Below are 25,635 nucleotides of genomic sequence, written 5' to 3'. Positions count from 1 at the left end.
AAAAGAATCAAAAAAGTGTTCTTCCAAGTACTTAAAATAAACAAAGTGGTCGTGGATCTGAAATGCTGTCAGAATCCCCATGGTAACCGTTCAGTGTAGGTCCCAGCGAATAAAGAAGATAAGGAAAACTCTAGCGGTCAAGCACACTCGGGAAGCTGCAGTTTGTGGAACAGTCTAGTAGAGGGCGGGCTCTTTGGCAGCCTGCCAGGCAGTTTTTACTTCCCTTTTGGTGACACAGACAAGCTGACTGAAGATGCAGTTACCGAAGTATAATCTCTCGGCCAAGACACAAAGTCTAAAACCAATGGGCCTTATATATGTAATCATTTTATCACTCTCCACCCCTAGATTTTTCTGGCTCTACCACACACCCAGAGTTTTGTATGCAGAACCCCTAAGGGCTCCTGGAAGAGCCTGCCACCAGCCAACCCTGGCCTCATCCCGTCCGCGAGGCTAACGTGTGGGAACCCAGGCAGCCGGGGGACTCAAAGGGTTACAAGCAGTTCGCTGGAGAGCGACAGGGAGAGAAGCCAATAGTGTCGAGGCAGGCCGTACGTCCGGTGTGGGCGGGGCAGGGACGCAGCGCGCCGAGGGGAACCTACCGAAGCCGGGGGGTGAGAGGGCCAACCCCGCGTAAGAGTTTGGAAGCGTCCAGGGCGAACAGGAGAGCTGATGAGCATCGGCCCCTTCTCCCTGCGCTCCTGCAGCCTTCGGGGTCGGTAGCCGCAGGGACAGCCCGGGGCCTGGTGTACGGCCATGGACTTACGGTGTTCGGACTCCGTGCCTTGTCACAATCAGAAAGCAAACTCTGTCTCTACCCGAAGCTCCGAGCCCCTGCGACCTGGCGACCTGATCTCAGACCAGGCCGGGGGAAACAGCGCCTTCAAGGCCAAGCCGACTCTCCTCGCAGGGCATGCTCTTTCTAGCGTACCGGCTGAGCTGGGTCCTCCGGCGTGCAGCGCGGCCAGCCTCAACTTAGAGAGCAGCGGTGGCGGTGGCAACTGTGACGCACCAACCAGCGAATCCCTCCTAGAGGACCGCGAAGTCTCGGAGCAGATCGGGGCGCAGCTTAAACTGCTGCCTATGAATGATCAGATCCGGGAGCTGCAGACCATCATCCGGGACAAGTGAGCCGAGATCAGAAGGGGAAAGGGACGTGGAGGGTGTCTCAAGGCGGGGGAGGAGGGGACAGGGACTGGAAGTAAAAGGGCTCAGGGGGAATGTTTTGGACTCTGGGAATCTAGTTTGTGCGGATGGGGCAGGGCAGGGTGTCACGTGACTCAGGCCGCCAACCCTGTCTTTCCTAGTCCCTGCGTTTAACATCGCCGGGTAAGAGGAGGAATACTTTTAAGTAGCCCCCGGCTCCCTTTTTGTCTCTTCTGAGCGAATCCTAATCCTCAGCCAGTCCTGGCTGTAAACGCGCCCACGCTATCTGTCCAGTGCTGGTCTATCACCCAGAAGTGGTTGCTGCCGAGGTTATGCCACGCCACAAATCACCTCGGGCTCACAAATAGAAATAAAGCAATTTCAAGGGAATTCTGTTGTGCTCAACAAGTTCTCTGGCCGTTTAGTGTTTGCTACTGCAAATACGTCATTTTGCCTAAGGGCTTTCAGTGTTGGAGTTTGGGTTTTGTTGGTCACGTGGAAGCTTATCATTCAGCTCTTATCAGGATTCGTTTTCGTGAAGTTACAGAACCTCAAATGTTTCCTGTAGAGTTAATGGCGCAAAGGGGAACCTAAAGGAATCTTTGGCGCCCCCTCCTAATCCCACAAACAGCCAAGTAAAATCCCACAAATAGCCAAAAAAGTAATGTTAAATTCTGTCTTGAGATCTCAAAACTCATGTTGTAGATGGGGTTTTTCAAGGGAGATATGTACTATGATAAACCACAGCTGGTTTCTATATTGGCAGGACCTTAAATGAGTAGCTACTGCATGTCGAAGCACTCCTTTTTCAGTGGGTCCCTTAATCTTTTAAAATTGCTGCTGGGTCAAGATGTCATTCTCTAAATCATACTGTAGTAACTTTTTCTTCATACTATTGTTAATAGGCTCCCTATTTGTTTCCTGGCCTTCAGTTTTTCTGCCGTCCGCATACTCCCACATATTCCTGAACAATCTTAATATAGAGCTTTGATTACCCTACTCAGCAGCCTTCCTTGGCTTCTTAGAGCCTATCAGTTAAAGTCCCAGGATCCTGACCTTGACATTAAGGCCTCTCTTCGTGGTTCCTAGGAACTATTCTGAAACGTCCTTGATTCTGCTCTCCTCTGAAATTCTCTTTACTCCTTCCTTTACTCCTGTTCGTTTTCATATCCTACCTATTCTTCAAGATCAAACCCAGCATTCCTCTGTCAAGAAGCTTTCCTTTAATCGTTCTTCCTTGCTGATCTTCCCTGGCTTTTTAAATACAAGATTCACCTTCTGTTTTGTATGTCGTTATTTGTGTATCAGTCTTGTCTCACCTATTAGATGTAATGAATCAATATTGAAAACTACTGTGGTCATGTGATCTAATAGATGGAAATGGTGATCTTAAAAAGTAGGAGGTATAGGTTTGATAGTTGCAGTAGGGGAAGCTGAAATAAAACTCATCTGTAGAACAAAGAAAATAGGATGGTGAGTCTTGTTCCTGTAGATCAGGAGTTACTGACCTTGACTCTTGGACACCACCGCACCTGTGGATGGGTTTCAGGGACTTGGTGAACTATCAGAAATGATTTGGGAAATATTCTTCATTATGTGTATTTTAATGATTGTTTTTAAATAACATCTTTATTGAGATATAATTTGCATGCCATATAATACACCATTTAAAGTGCACAATTGAGTGTTTTTTAAGTGTGTTCATGGCTGTGCACCCATCACCACAATCGATTTTAGAACATCTTCATTACCTCAGCAAGAAAGCCTGTGCACATGAGCAGTCACTCCCCATTGCCCCTCAACCCACCCAACCACTAATCTGGACAACCGCTGATATACTTTCTGTCTCTGTTAAGTTGCCTATTCTGGACATTTCATATAAATGGAGTCATGTAACATATGGTCTTTTGTGTGACTAGTTTCTTTCATTTAGCATAATGTTTTCAAGTGTCATCCACATTGTATCAGTACACCATTCCTTTTTTACCTGAGTGATATTCCACTGTATTGATGATATACCACATTTTGTTTATCTGTCCTCAGACAATGGATGTTTGGGTGGTTTCCACTCTTTAGCTATTATGAATAATGCTACTATGAACATTTGCATATGTGCCTTTTTTTTTAATGGGATAAGGATTCGTTAGCTTTCATTACATTTCACAAAGGGGTCTTTATGACAATGTAAGGATAAACTGTTGCTGTAGGATTTGGAGAGGGCATGGAGTTCAGCATTCATATATGACAGCATCAATACTTGATTTTACTGCATTGTTCAGAAAATCCTGGGTTGTATAGTAAACCTGAGTGTAAGTGAAATCTTTTTTTTTTTTTTCCTTTTCTGAGTTTGGAAAGAGACAGCAGGATCCAGAGTGATCTTAGGCAAGATGTTTAGCATCTCTGTGCTTCAGCTTTATCATTTGTTAAATGAGGATGTGGTAATATCTCATGGAACTCCTGGGATGCTGAAACAAGATACTGTCTGAACGTTTGTTACAAACTGTGAAGAGCTGTGCCAGCCTTTGTGTTTCGATTTGTGCATGGTTCTAATTGCATTCATAAGGGCCAGGAGACAGTAAAAGGAATTTAACTATACATAGAACTCACATTCTTTTTTTTTTAACTTTAAAAGATTTTATTTATTTGACAGAGAGAGAGCACAAGCAGGAGGAGTGGCAGGCAGAGGGAGAAGCAGGCTTCCCGCTGAGCAGGGAGCCCGATGCGGGGCTCGATCCCGGGACTCTGGGATCATGACCTGAGCCGAAGTCAGACGCCTAACGACTGAGCCACCCAGGCGCCCCTACACGTGAATTTTCTCACTGGCTTTTAGGCGAGGAAGGAGGAGTCACCTCTTTAAACTATGCATACTCTTGTTAATAATGTTTATCGGGCATGTCCTAGTAACGTCTCACCAACTAGTCTGTACTCCAGGGAGGCACAAAGAAAATCTGGCCTGGCACAGTACCAGACACATAAGGGAATTAATATTCAATCATTATAAAAAAATTAAACTTCTGAATGACTGAAGCCAGGATTCTAAGGGAAAATGATAGTTTCTCTTCTTTTTCTACCTGATTTTGAACACTTAGATTAAACTCTGCTTTGAGGTGCAAGTAAATATTGACATTATTTTAATAGCTTTTTAAGAGGGTGCTAGAGATTGTGGCCTTGCTGACTTGTATCTGGCAGGTAGTAAAAGCAATATATATATATTTTTAGTTTTTCACATCAGATTAGTTTTGCTCCAAGTACTTGACTGGGGGAAGGGGGTTTCTGAGGGTGAAGGAAGGGGGCAGAAAATCATTTACAAAACATCTGCATATCATGGCAAACCTTGGAGTTATTCTTTATTGTAGTGATCACATTATAACAAAACAGCTCTGGAAATAGAGTTTATGTTTTCAGATCTTTAACTAACCATTAACTCTAAATAAAACATTCCTTTGGTTTAAACCTGCTGGAAAAGCTTTTATGTTCCACTTTGCTTTTACCTGTTGCTTAAAAAAATCAAAATCAAAAACAAACAAAACCATAATAGAACTGAATTTGAGTCTGTTTAGTTCTTTTTTCTTAGGTTACCAGGTAAAATACAGGACACCCAGTTAAATTTGAATTCAGATAAACAATGAACTTTTCTTCGTATATCCTAAACATTGAATGGGACATACTTCTGAAATACAAATTTAACTGGGTGTCCTGTATTTTTATTTGCTAAATCTGGCAACCCTATGTTAACCCTAACTTCTCCCACCCCAAATATTGAAAATAATCCTTGTTTTTAATTAATTAATTTTAAAAAATTGTTATTTAATTTCTAGTTAATTAATATAGTGTAATATTGGTTTCAGGGGTAGAATTTAGTGATTCATCACTTACATATAAAATACAGTGCTCATCATAACAAGTGTCCTCCTTAATACCCACCACCCATCTAGCCCATCCCCCACCCACCTCTTCCATTAACCCTCGGTTTGTTCTCTGTCCTTAAGAGTCTCTTATGGTTTGTTTCACTCTCTCTTTTTTGCTTTTTTCCCCTTCACATATGTTCATCTTTTTTACTTCTTAAATTTCACGTATGAATGAAAGCATACGGTATTTGTCTTTCTCTGACTTATTTCGCTTAGCATAAAACACTGTAGCGCCATCCACCTTGTTGCAAATGGCAAAAATTCATTCTTTTTATGACTGAGTAATATTCCATTGTATGTATATATCACTTCTTTATCCATTCATCGGTCATTGGGCATTTGGGCTCTTCCCATAGTTTGGCTGTTGTGGATAGTGCTGCAATAAACATCCAGGTGCATATACCCCTTCAAATCTATACTTTTGAATCCTTTGGGGGAAATACCTAGGAGTGCAATTGCTGGGTCCTAGGGTAGCTCTATTTTTAACTTTTTGAGGAACCTCCATACTGTTTTCCAGAGTGTCTGCACCAGTTTGCATTCCCACCCACAGTGTAAGAGAGTTCCCCTTTCTCCAAATCCTTGCCAGGATGCAAAGTTATTGACTTTAGCCATTCTGACAGGTGTGAGGTGGTATCTCATTGTACTTATGATTTGCACTTCCCTGATGATGAGTGATGTTGAGCATCTTTTCATGTGTCTGTTGGCCATCTGGATGTCTTCTTTGGAGAAATGCCTATTCATGTCTTCTGCCCATTTTTTAACTGGATTATTTGTGTTTTGAGTGCTGAGTTTTATAAGTTCTTCATAGATTTTGGGTACTAACCCTTTATCAGATATGTCATTTGAAAATATGTTTTCTTCCTCCGTAGGCTCCCTTTATTTTTGTTGATTGTTTCCTATGCTGTGCAGAAGCTTTATATTTTTATGAAGTCCCAGTAGTTCATTTTTCCTTTTGTTTCCCTTGCCTCAGGAGATGTATCTAGCAGGAAGTTAATACTGCCGATGTCACAGTAGTTACTGCCAGTGTTCTCCTCTAGGATTTTAATAGTTTAATAGATTTTAATAGCCTCTTTTCTCACATTCAGGTTTTCTGCATTTTGAATTTATTTTGTGTTTGGTGTAAGAAAGAGTTCCAGCTTCATTCTTCTGCATGTTGCTGTCCAGTTTTCCCAAAACCATTATTTGAAGAGACTTTTTTTCCATTAGATATTCTTTCCTGTTTTATCAAAGGTTAGTTGACCACATAGCTGTGGGTCCATTTCTGGGTTCTCTGTTCTGTTCCATTGATCTATGTGTCTGTTTTTGTGCCAGTACCGTACTGTCTTGATGATTACAGCTTTGTAATAGAGCTTGACGTCCGGAATCATGATGCCTCCAGCTTTGCTTTCTTCAAAATTGCTTTGGCTGTTCAGGGTCTTTTGTAGTTTCATACAAATTATAGGATTGTTTGTTCTAGCTCTATGAAAAATGCTGGTGGTATTTTGATAGGGATTGCATTAAATGTGTACGTTGCTTTGGGTAGTATAGACATGTTAATAATGTTTGTTCTTCCAATCCATGGCATTGGAATTTTTTCCCATTTCTTTGTATCTTCCATTTCTTTCTTAAGTTTCTATAGTTTTCAGAGTGTAGATCTTTTATCTCGTTGATTAGGTTTATTCCTAGGTATCTTATGGTTTTGGGTGCATTTGTAAATGGGATGGATTCCTTGATTCCTTTTTCTGCTCCTCCATTATTGGTGTGTAGAAACGCAACAGATTTCTATACACTAATTTTATATCTTGCAACTTTGCTGAATTAATTAATTAATTACATATAAAACGCAGTGCTCATCATAACAAGTGTCTTCCTTAATACCCACCACCCATCTAGCCCATCCCCCACCCACCTCTTCCATTAACCCTCAGTTTGTTCTCTGTCCTTAAGAGTCTCTTATGGTTTGTTTCACTCTCTCTTTTTGCTTTTTTTCCCTTCATATATGTTCATCTTTTTTGCTTCTTAAATTCCACGTTTGACAATGGATCGTGGATCACCACATCAAAAACTAATGATGTATGGTGACTAGCATAACATAATAAAATTAAAAAATTTTTAAAAAATAATAAATTCTCATTTTTCAGGTGGTCCCTTTAAAAAAAATTCCACATTTGAGTGGAAATCATATGGTATTTGTCTTTCTCCTAATTAAAAGTGTAGCACTTTTGTGGTGGAGTCTTTCGGTTTTCTATATAGAGTATCATGTTGTCTACAAGTAGTGACAGTTTGACTTCTTTGCCGCTTTGTAAGCCTTTTATTTTTTTGTATGTTGTCTCATTGCTGATCCTAAGATTTCCAATAGTATGTTAAATAGTAGTGATGAGTGTGAACATCCCTGTCTTGTTCCTGACCATAGAGGAAAAGCTCATAGGGTTTCCCCATTGAGTAGGATATTAGTTGTGGATCTTTCATATATGACCTTTATGATGTTGAAGTATGTTCCCTCTATTCCTCCTTGTTGAGGGTTTTTTATCAAGAATGGATGCTATATTTTGTCAAATGCTTTTTCTGCATCGATTGAGAGGATCGTATGGTTCTTATCCTTTCTTTTATTAATGTGGTGTATCACATTGGTTGATTTGTGAATATTGAACCACCCCTGCAGCCGGGAATACATCCCAGTTGATTGTGGTGAATAATTTTAATGTCTTGTTGAATATGATTTGCTAGTATTTTATTGAGAATTTTTACATCCATGTTCATCAGGGATATGGGCCTGTAATTCTTTTTAGTGGGGTCATTGTCTGGTTTTGTAATCAAGGTAATGTTGGCTTCATAGAACGAGTTTGGAAGTTTTCTTCCATTTCTGTTTTTTGGAACAGTTTGAGAAGAATAGATATTAAATTCTTCTTTAAATATCTGGTAGAATTCCCCTAGAAAGCCATCTGGCCCTGGACTTTTGTTTGTTAGGAGATTTTTGATCACTGATTCAATTTCTTTACTGGTTATGGGTTTGTTCAAATTTTCTATTTCTTCCTGTTTCAGTTTTGGTCATTCGTATGTTTCTAGGAATTTGTCCATTTCTTTCAGATTGCCCAGTTTGTTGGCATATAACTTTTCATAATATTCTCTTGTAATTGTTTCTATTTCTGTGGTGTTGGTTGTGATCTCTCCTCTTTCATTCATGATTTTATTTATTTGGGTTCTTTCTCTTTTCTTTTTGATAAGTCTGGCTAGGGGTTTATCAGTTTTTTTCTTCCAAATATGCAGCTCTTAGTTTCATTGATCTTTTCTAGTTTTTTTGGTTTCTATATCATTTATTTCTGCTCTAATCTTTATTATTTCCCTTCTTCTGCTGGCTTTAGGCTTTATTTGCTGTTCCTTTTCTAGCTCCTTTAGGTGTATGGTTAGGCTGTGTATTTGAGACTTTTCTTCCTTCTGGAGGTAGGCTTGTGTTGCTCTATACTTCCCTCTTACGACCAGCTTTGCTACCTCCCAAAGGTTTTGGACTGTTGTATTTTCATTTTCATTTGCTTCCATGTATCATTCAATCATTTTTTTTCATCTTTAATTTCCTGGTTAACCCATTCATTCTTTAGTTGGATGTTCTTTAAAACCTCCATGTATTTGTGGTCTTCCCAGATTTTTTCTTGTGGTTGACCTCAAGTTTCAAAGCATTGTGGTCTGAAAATACACATGGTCTGAACTCAGTCTTTTTGTACCCATTGAGGGCTGACTGATTTGTGACCTTGTATTTTGATCTATTCTGGAGAATGTTCCATGTGCACTTGAAAAGAATGTGTATTCTAGTCTTTAGGATAAAATGTTCTGAATATGTATGTTAAGTCCATCTGGTCCAGTGTGTCATTCAAAGCCATTGTTTCCTTCTTGATTTTCTGTTCAGATGGTGTGTGCATTGCTGTAAGTGTGGTGTTAAAGTACCCTGCTATTATTGTATTATTATCAATAAGTTTCTTTATATATGTTATTAATTGATTTATATATTTGGGTGCTCCCAAGTTGGGGGCATAAATATTTACAATTGTTACATCTTCTTGATGGATAGACCCCTTAATTATGATATAGTGCCCTTCATCTCTTGTTACAATCTTTGGTTTAAAATCTAGTTTGTCTGATGTAAGTGTGGCTAGGGTGACTTTCTTTTGATGTCCACTAATGGATATGATAGATGGTTCTCCATCCCCTCATTTTCCATCTGCAGGTGTCTTTAGGTCTAAAATGAGTCTCTTGTAACTCTTAATGATAGTAAACAAACTGAGGGTTGATGGAGGGAGGTGGGTGGGGGGATGGGCTTGATGGGTGATGGGTATTAAGGAAGGTACTTGTTATGATGATCACTGGGTGTTGTAAGTCACGAACCTCTGAATTCTGCTCCTGCAACCAGTATTGTACTTTATGTTAAATAACTAGAATTTATATAAAAATTTGAAAAAAAGAAATATATGTCTTAATAATGACAGTAAAAAAAATAAAATGAGTCTTGTAAGCAGCATATAGATAGATGGATCTTGGTTTGTTGTTTTTTTTTTATCCATTCTAGTACCCTATGTCTTTTGATTGTAGTATTTAGTCCATTTACTTTCAGAGTGATTATTGATAGATAAGAATTGATGGACTCTGAAAAACAAACTGAGGGTTCTAGAGGGGAGGGGGGTAGGGGGATGGGTTAGCCTGGTGATGGGTATTAAAGAGGGCACATACTGAATGGAGCACTGGGTGTTATACGCAAACAATGAATCATGAAACACTACATCAAAAACTAATGATGTAATGTGTGGTGATTAACATAACATAATAATAAAAAAAAGAATGAAAAAAAGAATTTAGTGCCATTGCATTAACTGTAAAGTTGGTATTTCTGGTGATGTTCTCTGTTCCTTCCTAATCTTTGTCCCTTTTGGTCTTCTTTTTTTCCCCATCTAAAGAGGCCTCTTTTTTTTTTTCCTTTTATTTTTAATTTTTTTATTGTTATGTTAATCACCATACATTACATAATTTGTTTTGGTGTAGTGTTCCATGATTTATTGTTTGTTCATAACACCCAGTGCTCCATGCAGAATGTGCCCTCCTCAATACCCATCACCAGGCTAACCCATCCCCCCTCCCTCCTCCCCTCCAGAAACCTCAGTTTGTTTTTCAGAGTCCATCATCTAAAGAGGCCTCTTTTCTATTTCTTGCAGGGCTGGTTTAGTGGTCATGAACTCCTTTTGTTTTGTCTGTCTGGGAAACTCTTTATCTGTCCTTCTGTTCTGAATGAAGGCCTTGCTGGATAAAATATTCTTGGCTGCATATTTTTCCCATGCAGCGTATTGAACATATCATGGCACTGTCTTCTGGCCAGCCAAGAATTTATGGAGATATCTGTTGGGAGCCTGTTCTGTCTTCCCTTATAGGTTAAGGACTTTTTTTCCCTTAATGCTTTCAGGATTCTTTCCTTGTCTGTGTATTTTGTGAATTTGGCTATGATATGTCTTGGTGATCATCAACTTTTGTTGAATTTAATGGGAGTTCTCTGTGCTTTTTTGGATTTCAGTGTCTGTTTCTTTCCCCAGATTAGGATAGTTTTCAGCTATAATTTGTTCAAATAAACCTCCTTTCTCTCTCTCTTCTTCTGGGACTTCTATTATAGAAATACTATGCTTCATGGAGTTGCTGAGTTTCCTAAGTCTACATTCATGATCTAATACTTTTCTTTCCCTCTTCTTTTCAGTTTCATTATTTTCCATACTTTTATCTTCTATATCACTGCTTTGTTCCTCTGCTTTGTCTATCCTCATTGTCACGGCAACCATTCAGGTTTGCATCTTGATTGTAGTATTTTTAATTTTGGCCTTACTAGATGTTAGTTCTTTTATCTCTGCAATAAGGGATTCTCCGGTGTCTTCTATGCTTTTCTCAAGCCCAACTAGTATCTTTATAATTGTTGATTTGAATTCTGGTTCAGACATCTTACTTGTATCTGTATTGAATAGATCCCTGGCCATGACTTCTTCCTGTTCTTTCTTTTGGGGTGAATTCCTCCACCTTGTCATTTACTGTAGGTCACTGTTTTTTGTGTGTGTGGTTGTTAGAAAAGCCTGTTATATTCCTGCTCCTGAGGGTAATGGCTATATTAAGAAGAGGTAAAAAAAAAAAAAAGCTAGATCCTGTTTCCCCTAGAGTTGAAGCTTTGCAACAGTCTATGATCAGTAGACTTGGTGCATGTGAGGGATTTGTGCTGGTCTTCGGGGGGAGGGGCCTGATGCACTGATTGGTAGATTTGCCTCCGTGGAGATGCACCTGCAGGGCGTGGGGAGGGGAAGCCGGAGGGTGCTTGGTGCAAGTAGCTCCAACTTCCACTGGGTGGCGCTGTGTTGCTCACTGAAGTAGGTTCGTGCTGATTGGGGGGGGGCGGAGGGGCGGGGGATGGGGTGGGGAGGATGGGCAATGGCATAGCTCTGCTCTCTTGTCCCCGGAGCAGAGAGTTCCTGTCCACCACTCTTCAGGAAGCCCTCACGGAAAAGCAAATATTCACCCCTCTTGTGTCCCTGTTGTCTGACAGAGCCCTGCCTCTAAGCTGTCTACATGCCAAGCGGTACAGAACTCCTGTGTTTTATCTCAGGCACACGGCTGGGTTTCAAAACTCCAAACTCCGATGTTTAGGGACCTGGTGCATGTGGACCCATGCTGATCCTCTGAGGGAGGGTCTCCCCACACTGTGGATGGTGCCCGTTAGCACAATCACACAGTGGCTGGAGTTTATGGTGAAGTGCAGCAAAAGGCTGGCACCAAGGTTTGCTGCCCTCAGCAGGTGTCTGTGTTCCTATGCTAATAAATGGGGTCTCACATTGGCATCCCCTAGCTTTTTTGTCCCCCGAGAAGCTGTTCCACCGCCCCCAAATGCCCTACAAGAAGGGGAACTGTTTCTCCCTGTGCAACCCACGGGATCCTCAGAGCACACTGGCCGCTCCTGGGCCTCTGGCCTCCTTCCCCCCAGGAGCACCACTCTGCCTGCCAGGCTCCACCCAGCAGTGTCCCAGACTTCTAAAACTTCAGATTTTGGGCTCCAATGCTCGTAAAAACTTGCAATAATCAGCCACTCTAGTTTTCCCAGTGAATGAACACCATTCTCTCTCTCTGGGTAAGTCTCTCTCTGGTGCAGTTCCCTGCATGCTGCCTTCTCTCTGTTTCTCTCTTTCCTCTCTCTGAGATTAAGGCTCCCTCCCCTCCACAGCACCCATAATTCTTTGCTCCCTGTATCACGTCCTACCTCCAGGATGTGGCTTCTTTTCTCTCTAGTTCTCTAGTTTGTTCTCTCACCATTCAGATTGATCTCTCGGATGTTTGGAAAGTTTTAATATTTATCTAGCTGTGATTTAGAGACAAGGCAAGCCTAGGGTCCCCCTACCTCTGTGCCATCTTAACTCCCTCCTCGGACCTTGTTTCTTAAATGATACCCAAATCAGTGCTACTGGGATTTGATTTCAGTTCAGTTGTTTTAAGTTATGGGTCAGAGGTTCTGATGTAAAAATCTTTGAAAAGGGTATGTTCTTGTATGTGTTCACTTTTTTTTTTTTACAAGCCATGTTACAATGGCAGCTTCTCCCTCTTAAGAAGGAGCATTTTGATGATGTTTTCTTATTTGCCTACCAGACTCTGTTTCATTGTTTGCATTGTATGTTCATGCCAGTCTGATTTGCAGGGAGAGAAATTAAAATACATCTCAAACTGTCACCTTTAGAAAACATTCCCTTATTAGAGCAAAATAAATAATGGCTTTACTCAGGGGCTTGGAATTGGAGAGCTTCAGGCTGGGAAGTACCTTGAAGTACTTCACCTCTGTAAGCCTATTTTCGTCACTTAATGGAATCTACCTCTTAAGATAGATTCCCCCATCCTCCCACCCCCGTCCCCTCTAAAACCCTCAGTTTGAGGAGTAGATCAGATAATGCACCAAAAGTGCTTAATACTTGGCACCAAGGAAGTTTTTAATAGATAGTGACCTGTGGGAAAGAAGGGAGTAATGTATGAATATATATTAGGTACCTGCTGTAACTTTCAGAACTTTTTAGAAAAGCTTTATAGGTACATCTTTGTACACCTAGTGTGTGTGTGTAGTTGTTAAAATGGTTCTTGTAAATAAAAGGGGGGGAGCTGTCAAGTCTATTCTGAATGAAGAGAAGTAGCGGAGAGTGATCAAATGGCAATTTCTGCTGTAGAAATTGAAGTTGTCCCAGGGGAGGACATCATCCAACACACTAGAGAATTCCTCTAGTAGTAGTAGTAGTAGTAAGGACTAGAACGAACAGGGGAGAGGATCTCTACTTGAAGTCTTAATTTTTTAATATTATAAAAACCTTCCTCTGTCATAGTTTTGTGATAAGTAAATAGAGTTCAGTGAGATTCAAGAGGTTCCATCTTGGTTTGCATTTGCTATGAGACATGCATGTTTTTAAATATACACAATTGCTGAAGCCTCTATAGAATTTTCTTTTTAAAGATTTTATTTATTTGACAGAGAGTGAGAGAGAGAGAGAGCCAGAGAGCACAAGTGGAGAAACAGCAGAGGGAGCAGGAGAAGCAGGCTGCCCGCTGAGCAGGGAGCCCGATGTGATGTGATACAATGCGATGCCATGCGTGGGACTCGGTCCCAGGACCCTGGGATCATGACCTGAGCTGAAGGCAGACGCTTAACCAACTGGGCCACCCAGGTGCCCTGCCTCTGTAGAAATTTTAAGGTGTTTTATAGACAGCATTAATAGGGAAGAGTCAGGCTTACCAAGTCCACATTAAAACGAGGATTTGACTTCCTGCATGATTCTCATTTTTTTGTTGTTTCATTGTGAAGATAATTTTTTTTAAATGGCTACCTTTGGCTTTCATTTTGTTGCTACAGATGTGTGACACATTTGTTGGGGGAGGGGAGTGTCAAGAAAAGTGTATTCGCAGATATGATTAGGTCTGCGTTGTTAATCCTGTTCGGAGGTTGTATAATTTATTTACATATTTATTTTTAAAAGATTGTATTTATTTATTTGACAGAGAGAGACACAGCGAGAGAGGGAACACAAGCAGGGGGAGTGGGGGAGGGAGAAGCAGGCTTCCCGCCAAGCAGGGAGCCTGATGCGGGGCTCGATCCCAGGACCCCAGGATCACGACCTGAGCCGAAGGCAGGCGCTTAACGACTGAGCCACCCAGGTGCCCCTGGAGGTTGTACAATTAAAAAAAAAAAAATGCTCAGTTTAACACTAATTAGATTTCCATGTTCTGAATTAAGAGTGTCTGGATATTGCTGTTTAAATATTTAATATTTGATCATTTGGCTATATTTTCGAATATTCCAGGAATGTGTATCAGTTTTTGTTGCTTTGTGACAATTTTGCATTCAATTTTATTTGAGACTGTTATTAGATAGAAAATGATTAAAGTGACTTTCAGAACCTTGTTTTTAGTATGAGAGTTTTTTAAAAAAATGACTTTGAGACAAGTGAATAGAGTTACAACTTGAAACACAGTGTATGGAGTGAATAGGACCTGGGTTTACATTGAAACTCCTTTCTTAACAAACACTTCAGTGCAGTGTTGGGCCGAAAGTAGGGGCTCAGAGAATATGTGCAACTTGTTGATCTGACAAGTATATATCCGTTTTATGAAACTCTAGTGTTAACAGTGTTAAGGATTTAGATGTGAATAATGAAGACCACTGTAGTTTTCAAAAAATGCAGTCAACTTACAATGTTCTAACTGTAGTTTAATTTCTAAATTGATTTAAAGTACACAGTATGGGTCTTGAACAGTGTGGGTCTAAAACGACAGGAGACGGGTTGGTAATTATTGTTTGTAGTGGGATGACTTGGAGCAGTAAATGCTTTAATTGGAAGTCAAATAGCTATCAAGAGATGACAGTTCTGGCATGTACTTGTTTGGAATGTAGAGGAGGTGATGATTATGGAAAAGCTATCTGCTGAGGCTGATATTTTGGGGGAGAATATGAAAGGTGTGAAAATGTCTGATTTTCAGGTAAAATGATAGACTTGCACAACTCTGATCACTTAACCTAATGTGGCTTTTCTATGTAATAAGCTTGTGTGAAACTGTTCAGACATTAAAAACAAATATTTCAGATGTGTTCCCAAGAAATAGTACTGAAAATTCTGAGGCAAATCCAGATTTTTCCTCCCTATTGAAAAACTGTTCTGGCTGTCTAGATTGTTTGTATAGGTCTAGCAAACAGAAAGTAGGCTTCAGTATTTATTGTAGTTCACTAGCTTTTATTTCCTTGACAAGCAGATTGTGAAGATGAATTCCAGAAATGAAAGGTGCTAGTGTAATAGTGTAGTTTTATTTGAAAACCACAGTACATGAAATAGTCTGTTTTATTTATTTAATTTACCGTTTTTTGAGTATAGTTGACACACAGTGTTCTGTTAGTATATATACGTGGAACCACAAGTTTACACGTTACGCCGCGCTCCCCACAAGTGTAGCTACCATCTGTCACCATCCAGCACTATTACAATATCATGGACTATATTCCTTATGCTGTGCCTTTTATTCCCCTGACTTACTCATTCCGTAACTGGAAGCCTGTATCTCCCATTCACCTTCACCCATTTTGCCCATCCCCTATCCCCCTCCCCTCTGGCAACCAGTAGTTTGTTCTTTAAACACAGCCTGTTTTAAATGGGCTGTGTGCGTGTGTGTGTGTGTGTGTGTGTGTGTGTGTGTGTGTGTGTGTGTGTGTATAGTTTTCTGAGTTTAGGGAATATTTATATATAAAGAATACAAACCTATATTCTTGCTCAGTTATGGTTCATATTTTAGAGAATTAATATCTGTAATATGATAGAACTGTAGTTACTCTGAGAAACCAAATGTTGTTTGTGTCAGGGATATTTCATTGCTTTTTCCTGTCAGAAAAAGTAAATGCAGCTTGGGGAAAAAAGGTGTAGTGATTAATGGTATACTGAGATAATACACGCTTGCATATTGCCATTTTGATGCTGTGTTGGGGGAATATTATAGGTATGCTATGGATAGGCAGATGGGGAATTTTAAGTACATAAACTGTAAATCAGTCTGTTCAGTCAAATCATTTCCCTTATATGGGAGAAGGGAGTGGAACAATACTAGATTTTTACGTACAGAAAAAAAATGTCAGCCTTTTAACATCCCCTTTTGGGTCCGTTAGGTGGGTAGGTGCAACCTTGCATTATTATTACTTGGGCACCTCAGGATATGAAAGTGTTGACCAGCAGGATATGTACAGGAAAATGGCAGAAAGATCTAGGGGATAAAGTATTTGATTGAAAACAAAAAAACAGGCAAAAGGAACAAATTATCAATAATTTGAGAAAGAGGTCTTGGAAGTTAGGTTATGTATTCTTGAAAACAGTGGCAAAAGTAGAGGATTTATTTGTATCATTCTCATTCCAAAAAGGATTAGAGACAAAGTAGATGGGTTACTTATATTGGTGATGTGGGTTTTAGATCAAGGTGAATGGAGAGGGAGAATGGGAAGAAGCTGGTTTTCATACTGTGGAAGTTTTTCTCTTTACTTGAGCTGTGGGCTTGCTGCCATCTTGCAGGGGAGCTTCATTCGGCTCCCGCTTGGATAATATAGACTTGGGCAGCTCAGTGGGAGACTGCATGATCTTTTCAATTGCTGTCTCTAGTGTTGATATCAAGTAAGCATTTTCAATAATACTTATCAAGTCATTCCATTTAAGTTCCTGTATCCTAGTGAAAAAATATCTTGCTTCAGTGATAGTTTGTACATGTAAGCTTTTAGGCTTTTAGTATGTAATAGGTCTTAATAGCATTGTTACAATATGTATTATGTAATATTTTCCCATAAAGCTCTAATCTGGACTAAAATTTATACTACTTTCTTTCTAGGACAGCCAGTAGAGGGGACTTCATGTTTTCTGCGGATCGTTTGGTAGGTAGAGGCTTTCCATTTTTGTTTCATTGTTCCTAGTGATATAATCATAGTAGGCCAAGTGACTTTTTTGTTCTAGAGAATCCTGGGGGGTGAGAGATCGTGCCAAGTAATCATCATCCTGGCAGGCTTCTGAAGTATTGTGCCTCAATCCCTTTCACCTCAAAGCATTGCCCATGAACTCGTTCTCTGTAATTCTGAGGCACTTCTACCTCTCAAGTGGATCTTGGCAACCCTTAAAGATGTCATCTTAGGGCAGTGAAGTGAAGTACATTAAAAGAAAACCAAAGATGTAAGGAGACCTAGTAGTTACCCTTGTGGTATTCATTTAATACAGAAACACTAATACCCCCTCTTGTAGTTTACCTGGAGGGTTACTTATTTTACTTTACTTTTCTGTACTATCCTCACATGTGAAATACTAAGTTGGGCTGTGTATGCTTCCCTCAGGGACTTCCTGTTAAGGATTGGCCAAACCCAGTTCAGTTTATTTATCTATTTTTAAATTTGCAAAGGAGACCTTTTTTGTAAATTTAAAAAAAAATTTTTAAATTTAAATTCTATTAGCCAACATATAGTACATCATTAGTTTTAGATGGAGAGTTCAGCAATTCATCAGTTGCATATAACACCCAGTGGCCATCACATCACGTGCCCTCCTTAATGCCCATCACCCAGTTACCCCATCCCCCCACCCACCTCCCCTCCAGCAACCCTCAGTTTGTTTCCTGGAGTCCAGAGCCTCTCATCGTTTGTCTCCTTCTCTGATTTCTTCCCGTTCAGTTTTCCCTCCCTTCCCCTATGATCCTCTGCGCTGTTTCTTATATTCCACACATAGGAGTGAAAGCATATGATACATGTCTTTCTCTGTTTGACTTACTTCGCTCAGCATAATACTCTCCAGTTCCATCCACATCCATGTCAATGGTCAGTGTTCATCCTTTTTGATAAGCCCAATTCAGTTTAGCTAGTGAGGTCTGAGAGGATCTCAGGCTGAATTGGGTTGTTTTCAGGTAAAGCACTGCATTTCCTTCTTGTGTTTCCATCTAAGTGTGCTCAGTGCTTGAAATAAGGTTGACACATCTTCTGCTGTGCTATTAGTATTCATCTGTTGATGAAGTATATACTGAACTCGAGTCAGGCCCTGGGCTAGGCGGTGTTGCAGGGGGAGGAGATTCAGCAGTACAGAATACAGACATTGTCCCTGATCTCATGGAGTTTACATTCGAAATGCTGTTGGCAGTATTTAGTGTGGGAAAGAAAGAAAAGTGGCTTGTTATCCTCACAGGTGTAATCAGAGAATAGAGGATAGATTATTAAAGGGAGCGCGAGGGGGAAAAAGGCGTGAAACTTTTCATTTAGATTTTCCCTGGGGAAAATACTAATTCCAAAGGAGTGTAGGCAGCTCCTGTTGTGCTTTTAGCTTTAAGTATTTCTGGTTCAGAGGCCACTTCTCTTTGCAATCATTTGAGCTTCCGGGGGCAGTAATAACCCTTGGATGGCATCAAGGTCAGTGTATTTGGCACTCCTGGAGTGATAGGTCATTCTGTCTTTATGCTTTTTTTCTTAAGATTTTATTTTATTTTATTATTTGAGAGCACAAGCAGGGAGAGCGGCAGGCAGAGGCAGAGGGAGAAGCAGGCTCCTCGCTGAGCAGGGAGCCCGACGCAGGGCTTGATCCCAGGACCCTGAGATCATGACCTGAGCCGAAGGCAGACACTTAACCCACTGAGCCACCCGGGCGCCTCTGTCTTTATGCTTTTATCAAACCAAAGGAACGGGTTCAAGGAGGAAGGAACCTGTGTCATTGGCTGCTGTGGAGAAAACAGAAGTGTTGGTGTTCATTAGTAGAAAATGGTTCCTCTTTCTTTTGCTTTCTTTGCCTTTTGTCTATAGGCAGTAGGAGTTAAGTTCATGGTTATTGTAAAATGCTTGCTTGAAAGGGCAGGCATTATATCTTAATCAAATCAAATAGTAAGGACCCATGACAATTGACATGAGGGAATGGTAATTTGGACCTCTCTATTCTCTGCAGTTGGCTTTGAAGGTTCTGATACTGGGAGAGTGTGTGGAGGGTCTTTTGTGGTTGTGGTGGGGACTGGAGCTATTTAGGTTTCTGGTATTGAGGATTTCTAGCACACTGTCTGTTGGGTCCCATTATAGGTGACATTAATTCTATCCTGGATTTGTCAGGATTGGCTTCCCTGGCACTCAGATCTTGAGTTCTTTCTATTTAGTCACCCTTCTGCTGGTTTTATGTTCTCCTATAAGGCTTGGACATACTAATTTCTGTCCCAGAGTTGCAGGAGACGGGCAGGAGGTAAGACTGTCTAGAAAGAGTGTTACAGGTAGCTCAGTCCATTAAGTGCCTGACTCTTGATTTTGGCTCAGGTCGTGATCTCAGGGTCGTGAGATAGAGTCCTATGTTGAGCTCCATACTCAGCGTGGAGTCTGCATGAGACTTTCCCTCTCCCTTTGCCCACTTACTCCCCCCACCCATGCTCTCTCTCTCAAATAAATATATAAATCTTAAAAAAAAAAAAAGACGGGTGTTACTAGGAGATCTAGGCTATCCAAAGAAAAGGATCCTTTTCTTCCCTTCAACTTGCTCCTAAGAAACATTCACCTCGGGGCGCCTGGGTGGCTCAGTCGTTAAGCATCTGCCTTCGGCTCAGGTCATGATCCCAGGGTCCTGGGATCAAGCCCCGCATCGGGCTCCCTGCTCCGCGGGAAGCCTGCTTCTCCCTCTCCCACTCCCCCTGCTTGTGTTCCCTCTCTTGCTGTGTCTTTCTGTCAAATAAATAAATAAAATCTTGAAAAAAAAAACATTCCCCTCCACCGAAGGTGGTGGCTAGGGATGAGTGTGCATACATACACAGTATTCGTCAGGTCCCTGGGCCCTCTGGTACTTCAGGCTGACAAAGTGCTGGCCCATTTAGCATTGATCATTTTAATGGCAGCAAGGTGTGGTGTTGTGATGACAGAACATGGTATTTCTCCCTGCTTTTCCTAATTCTTAATCAATAATGTAATATTGATTAGAGAAAATGTGCATTGCAGACTCAGCACTGCCTTAATTGTAGTAGGCTCTGGGTGCTCATAGGAATATCATATCTGGGTTTTGGAGGCTGTTCCTAATAGCTCTGATAGATTCCTTCCTCTGTACCACACATTAAGATCATTAGGAGCCTTTTTTTTTTTTTTTTTTTTTTTTAAAGCCAAGAAGCCCCAGTGCATTCTACTGGCACCTACTTCAAGCTCAGGAAATCGATTCAGCCCCATCCATTCATTTATTTCCTCCTGAGAAGTTACAGGTTTTATTTGCATTATGGTGAGCCTTTGTTAAAAACAATCCAACTTAATTTCAAAGTACCGAACAAGGCAGAGCAGTTCCCAGTGGGCACTATTTTCAGAGTTACCAGAAGTGTTTTACTTCCAAGGATGACTCTTGCCACTTGTAGTTTCATACCTCTCATAATATCAGCTGGACTAACTGAATGAAAGTCAGAAGGCATACTTGAGCCTTTTGGTGGCAATCATGTGCCTACCCGAGGTTGGATACCTAGCAGCAGGCAGCCTAGCGTTTGGATCTATTTCTGCATCTAACCCATGATAGGGGGCCCCCTTCCTACCTCCACAAGCTAAACCCTCTCCCATTGTGTTACTGACTTTGTGCCTAGTGTTCAGCTCCTGAAGCAACCAGCTAACACTAGACCTAGCAGGTACTCAACTACTTCTTCTTCTTTTGACTCTTTAGATCAGACTTGTTGTGGAAGAGGGATTGAATCAGCTGCCATATAAAGAATGCATGGTGACCACCCCAACAGGTAACCAGGGCTGTTACTCTCGGATCCTCGTCCTGAAAATTCTGAGAATTAGGAGGAAAATGGGAAAAAAAAAAAGCAGTCATTTTACTGTGATTTATCTACCATGAGGTTGAGAATACTTTTTCTTCTTCCTTCTCTTCTCCTTTTTCTTCTTCTTCTTAATTTTCAGTTCTCTTGTGAAGTTTTATCCTGGTTCTTAATTTAGAGAGCTTTTTGTATGTATGTATGTATGTCTGAGGAGTATTAACTTTTGTTTTCGATAAATGCTTCAGGGGCACCTGGGTGGCTCAGTCATTAAGCGTCTGCCTTCGGCTCAGGTCATGATCCCAGGGTCCTGGGATCGAGCTCCACGTCAGGCTTCCTGCTCGGTGGGGAGCCTCCTTCTCCCTCTCCCACTCCCCCTGCTTGTGTTCCTGCTCTCACTATCTCTCTGTCAAATAAATATATAAAAATCTTTAAATAAATAAATAAATACTTCAAATTGTTTCCTTAAAAAAAAGCAGTCTGAGCAAATCAGTATGCAAAATGAGGAGTCTAGGTGGAGCTGTTCTTTTCAACAACTTAATAAACTCAGAGACATTTAGTAAAGAAATTTATGTGGATGACTTTTTGTTAATGGCTTGCTTGTCAGTTCAAGTTCAAGGTTAGTAAATATTCTTTAGCATGCAAGTGTTGCCTTTGATGACAGCCCATTGGGACCAGAGTTAAGAATTGCTGGCAGCTTATCTTCACCTCTGTGGGGAAGCTGCTGGTATTAATAAATGGGTGGGTTGGTTTGGCATTGAAACTCCAGGTAAATTAATGAGAAGTAAAAAAGACAAAGAAAACTAAAAATGATGAGATCCGGTGAGAGTACTTTGTTTTACTCTAATAGAACACAGCTGAACATCCCTATTTCAGGGATTTGAAATTCCGAGAGAACCAAATGTTCTCTAGTAAATAATGGAAGCTGTTCTATTCAAAGGTTGACTTTATGAAAATTAGGGGCTGAGCTTGTTGCATCATAATTGATCCAAATTCAGGATGACACCAAGGGCTGAATACGTAACGACTTCAGCCTTTGTCTTCTGCTTTTTAAGGCAGAATGGAAGCTCATAAAAAGGGCTGGAATGAAGGAGGCTCTCTGTTGTGCCTCACAGTGAGGTCACAGTGAGGTCCCAGTTTGAACGGATGGGGTTTATAGCCCTCAGAGTGCGATGATTTCCCTCTGAATTCAGTTTGAGGAATGTGTGTGTGAATATCATGCTATCATAAGTCCTGTTCCTACTTGACGAAGCCCGCGTCTGCCAATTATCCCCGCAGGTCTCTTATGAAGAATTAAGAAAGAACGGAAAAATCATGACTTCTCATTACTTTCACAGGGAACATAAGAGGTTATACAGACTGTCTAGACAAGGGTTGCTCTGTGCCCATTGGCTTTAAATTATAGGCACTTTAAAAAGAAGTGGATTGCTCCGGTAATGAGAGATAAATTCTTTGATTTTATTCCCCAACAGGGTACAAGTATGAAGGAGTGAAATTTGAGAAGGGAAATTGTGGGGTCAGCATAATGAGAAGCGGTAGGTTTGCATATGTGTGATTTTTGTCTCTTTGCACGCAGAGAAACAATTATTTTTCCAGGAGAGAGGTGAGCTTGTCTGTCATAATTGCAGCCTGCTTTGACTTAAATCTCACCACCTGTGTTGTCTATCCTCACGGTGCCTTGGATCATGGCCTGTGTGTTGCTAAGTTTGACTAATTTTAACTGCAGAGCGTCTACTCTAGTGGCCTCCCCACCGCCCCCAGCAAGCCAGGCTTTGGAGAGATTCAGGGTAGGATAGGAGGATGAGATGGTGCTCTCTTGGGGAGAAAAGGGCGGCTTGAAGACTGATGGAATATGGCACAAATTCAGGCCCACGGAACTTTGAATACCTGACTGGAGAAATATATATTTTTAAAATTTCTTTTGTAGGGAATTGTCCTACCCTATCGGGAGCTGGACTGAATGACTTATTTAGTGTTTTTAGTTTTATATTTGATGTGTATGTGACCATATGGCAAAAGCACTTAACTGTTCTAACTCTAGGTATTTCCAGTTGCTGGTCTTATAAATGTTGTATTTGTGTTTGAGTCCAACTGATTACTCTTTTAAACCCATCTTTGTGCAACAAAATCACATGCCTGTAATTAGAATATCTACTTGTTCCATGGGGATGATTACTTCTATTTGGCAACTAAGTAAATAAATAAATTTTTGCACAAGATCCAAGGTTTGGTGGAAGCTTCACTTGCTTGCACTGGAGACAAATGGATTTATTTTTCCCATATAAGCATTGCCTTTTCTCTGGCTGTGAATTTCTGTTTGTGAGCAATTGAATACCTCAAGTAGAATAGGAGCTTTAAGCTCCCTTTTTTTTAAATAGAAGGTAGCTTTTAAGCAATGAAAGGATTTTCAGGACAATGTTACTTAACCTTTTAAAACTGGTGAAGACAATGGAGATGGGCTTTTAGGGCATTTTTTCTTTTAGTTTAGTCCAGTTCCTGCCCGAAAGGTAGCAGCATCCTCACACCTCTAGTCTATAGCAGATGACCTTGGGTAATGCATAGACAGCGTTGTTTTTTAACCTTGTTAGCTATTGGTTGATTTTCACATGTATTAGAAACTGTTTTTATGTTTACACCAGTGATGGAAACTTTCCTCTTAAAATAAATGCAAGTGAAAACAGTTAAAGAAAAATGTTAAGTAAATAACAGTATAGATAGAATTCTGATCTAGCCTAAAATCTGGAAGATGGTACGAGAATGATTCCCTTTTGGGAAACACTTCCTTAAAGGAATTTAGACCAAGAAAATACCTGTGTTCAGAAACCAAGGGGGTAGTAGTAGTGTTGGTTATGGTTCTTGGAGGAGGGGAGGGAAGGAACAATATACTTTTTCACTGGTTGCCAGCAAACTTCTGCCATTAGAGGCATTGCTGGGGTGTAGTGATATCTCCTGATGCCACTTTGGTCTGTAACCCGATTCTTCCATAAATCTTCTGTATTTTTTTTTTTCAGATGAAAATAACAGGTTGAGGTGGTTTAAAGCCTTCCTTAAAATAATAGGAGTAAAATGGTCCTGATACTGGAAGGGCTCAGGGAGCAGCCCAACAAAACACCTTATTTTTTGTATTTCATGGAAGCGTGACATCTCTAAAACTTGAAAGCCAGCAATAAAACTAGTTTATCCTACTTTCATTGACCGGCCCTTAATCTGGTTTAATTGACCTGCACTAAGTATAAAATAAGAGCATATCAGAAATAAAAGCTCTTAGCTTAGGAAGAATTGCTCCCGTCTTGACAGTGTCCTTCTTGTATTAATAGTAGTCACACACTCTGCTTTGGCCTATTTTTGGACTTTAATTCTATCTCCCCCAACCCTTTTTTTTCCTTTTGAAAATTTTCCTTCTTCGAGGTGAGGCAATGGAACAAGGTTTACGAGACTGCTGTCGATCCATACGAATTGGAAAGATCCTGATTCAGAGTGATGAAGAGACACAAAGAGCCAAAGTATATTATGCCAAGTTCCCCCCAGACATTTACCGCAGAAAAGTCCTTCTGATGTATCCAATTCTCAGTGAGTGGCTGGAGTTTAATTTGTATACTTTGCTTAGGGTTTAAATCAGTTCAACTTAGTGACTGCCTTTTAGGTACCCCTTATATAAAGGCAAAACCGTTTCTCAATGTGTTTTTCTCAGTTGGATTTGGAGTTGCCCTGGCAGCTCACTGGGGCATTTTTATTGTGTAATAAGAGAGTATACATTGTCTAAATAAACTTTATTATCTCCAAAGAGCTTTTGTTTTAAAATGAATGAAAACACTGAAGCAAAGGATCTAATGAGGCAAAATATATAGAACACAGAAAATATATTGAGGGGCGCCTGGGTGGCTCAGTCGTTAAGCATCTGCCTTCGGCTCAGGTCATGATCCCAGGGTCCTGGGATTGAGCCCCGCATTGGGCTCCCTGCTCCATGGGAAGCCTGCTTCTCCCTCTCCCACTCCCCCTGCTTGTGTTCCCTCTCTCGCTGTGTCTCTCTCTGTCAAATAAATAAATAAAATCTTTAAAAAAAGAAAAGAAAATATATTGAAATATGTCCCTTCTCTAGCCCAATTAATGTAGCAATGAATTTCTCAAGGATTTATCCTCTCTGAAAGTGATATTTTTTTCTATTCTGTGTTTTAAGCTTATTCGGATCCCACACGGTATTGTCTCCCAGGGTTTGTGGTGGAGGGTGGGTGTCAAATTTGATATCTCAAATACTCAATGAATTTGGGGTTTGATGTGCATTTGAAAACTGAAAAGTGTATGTGTCATGTCCATTATTGGAAAATAATATCATGGATGGGGCGCCTGGGTGGCTCAGTCGGTTAAGTGTCCAGCTCTTTGTTTCGGCTCAGATCATGATCTCACAGTCGTGAGATCAAGCCCAGCATCAGGCTCCTGTCTCTCTCTCTTTCTCTCTCTCTCTCTCTCAGATAAATAAAGAGATAAATAAACAAATAAATAAAATCTCTTAAAAAAAGAAAAGAGAACGTCATTGATAAAGAACAGGCACCTTCAAATGGAGCTTTGCCTAGTGTCAAACTGCCTTTACTTCAAAGAAACTTCAAAGCCGTTTTGAGATAAATGTTAAAGTTTCTAATGCATTTGGTTGTCATTTGATTTCAGGCACTGGAAATACTGTAATTGAAGCTGTAAAGGTTCTTATAGAACATGGAGTTCAACCCAGTGTTATCATCCTACTCAGTCTGTTCTCTACTCCTCATGGTGAGTTCAGCATGACTGGGGCTCCAGATGATCATGGTTGGGTAAGTGTGTA

At 40.6% G+C, this 25,635-nt stretch overlaps 1 protein-coding gene across 7 annotated transcripts in view; it reads left to right on the top strand.

The window, feature by feature from the left end:
* Positions 1-578: 578 nt before the first annotated feature.
* UPRT (uracil phosphoribosyltransferase homolog) overlaps positions 579-25,635 on the top strand; it is a 65,337-nt gene continuing 40,280 nt past the window's right edge. For 4 of the 7 annotated variants that reach the window (XR_003522535.1, XM_027607771.1, XM_027607773.1 and 1 more), the window contains exons 1-6: positions 579-1,127; positions 16,929-16,971; positions 20,729-20,798; positions 22,295-22,357; positions 24,231-24,392; positions 25,485-25,583. Coding sequence is in view for 6 of the 7 variants with exons in the window: in XM_027607771.1 (XP_027463572.1) it covers positions 757-1,127; positions 16,929-16,971; positions 20,729-20,798; positions 22,295-22,357; positions 24,231-24,392; positions 25,485-25,583 (808 nt within the window). In the remaining variant the exon portion in view is untranslated. Of the gene's footprint in view, positions 1,128-16,928; positions 16,972-20,728; positions 20,799-22,294; positions 22,358-24,230; positions 24,393-25,484; positions 25,625-25,635 lie in introns of all 7 variants that reach the window. The other 3 variants (XM_027607770.1, XM_027607772.1, XM_027607774.1) reach the window with 3 other exon arrangements.

Source organism: Zalophus californianus, chromosome X (genome assembly GCF_009762305.2).
Source record: "Zalophus californianus isolate mZalCal1 chromosome X, mZalCal1.pri.v2, whole genome shotgun sequence".
NCBI classification, from domain to species: domain Eukaryota; kingdom Metazoa; phylum Chordata; class Mammalia; order Carnivora; family Otariidae; genus Zalophus; species Zalophus californianus.
The sequence above is the reverse complement of the archived record's forward strand: the minus strand, read 5'-3'. Positions and strand labels throughout refer to the sequence as shown.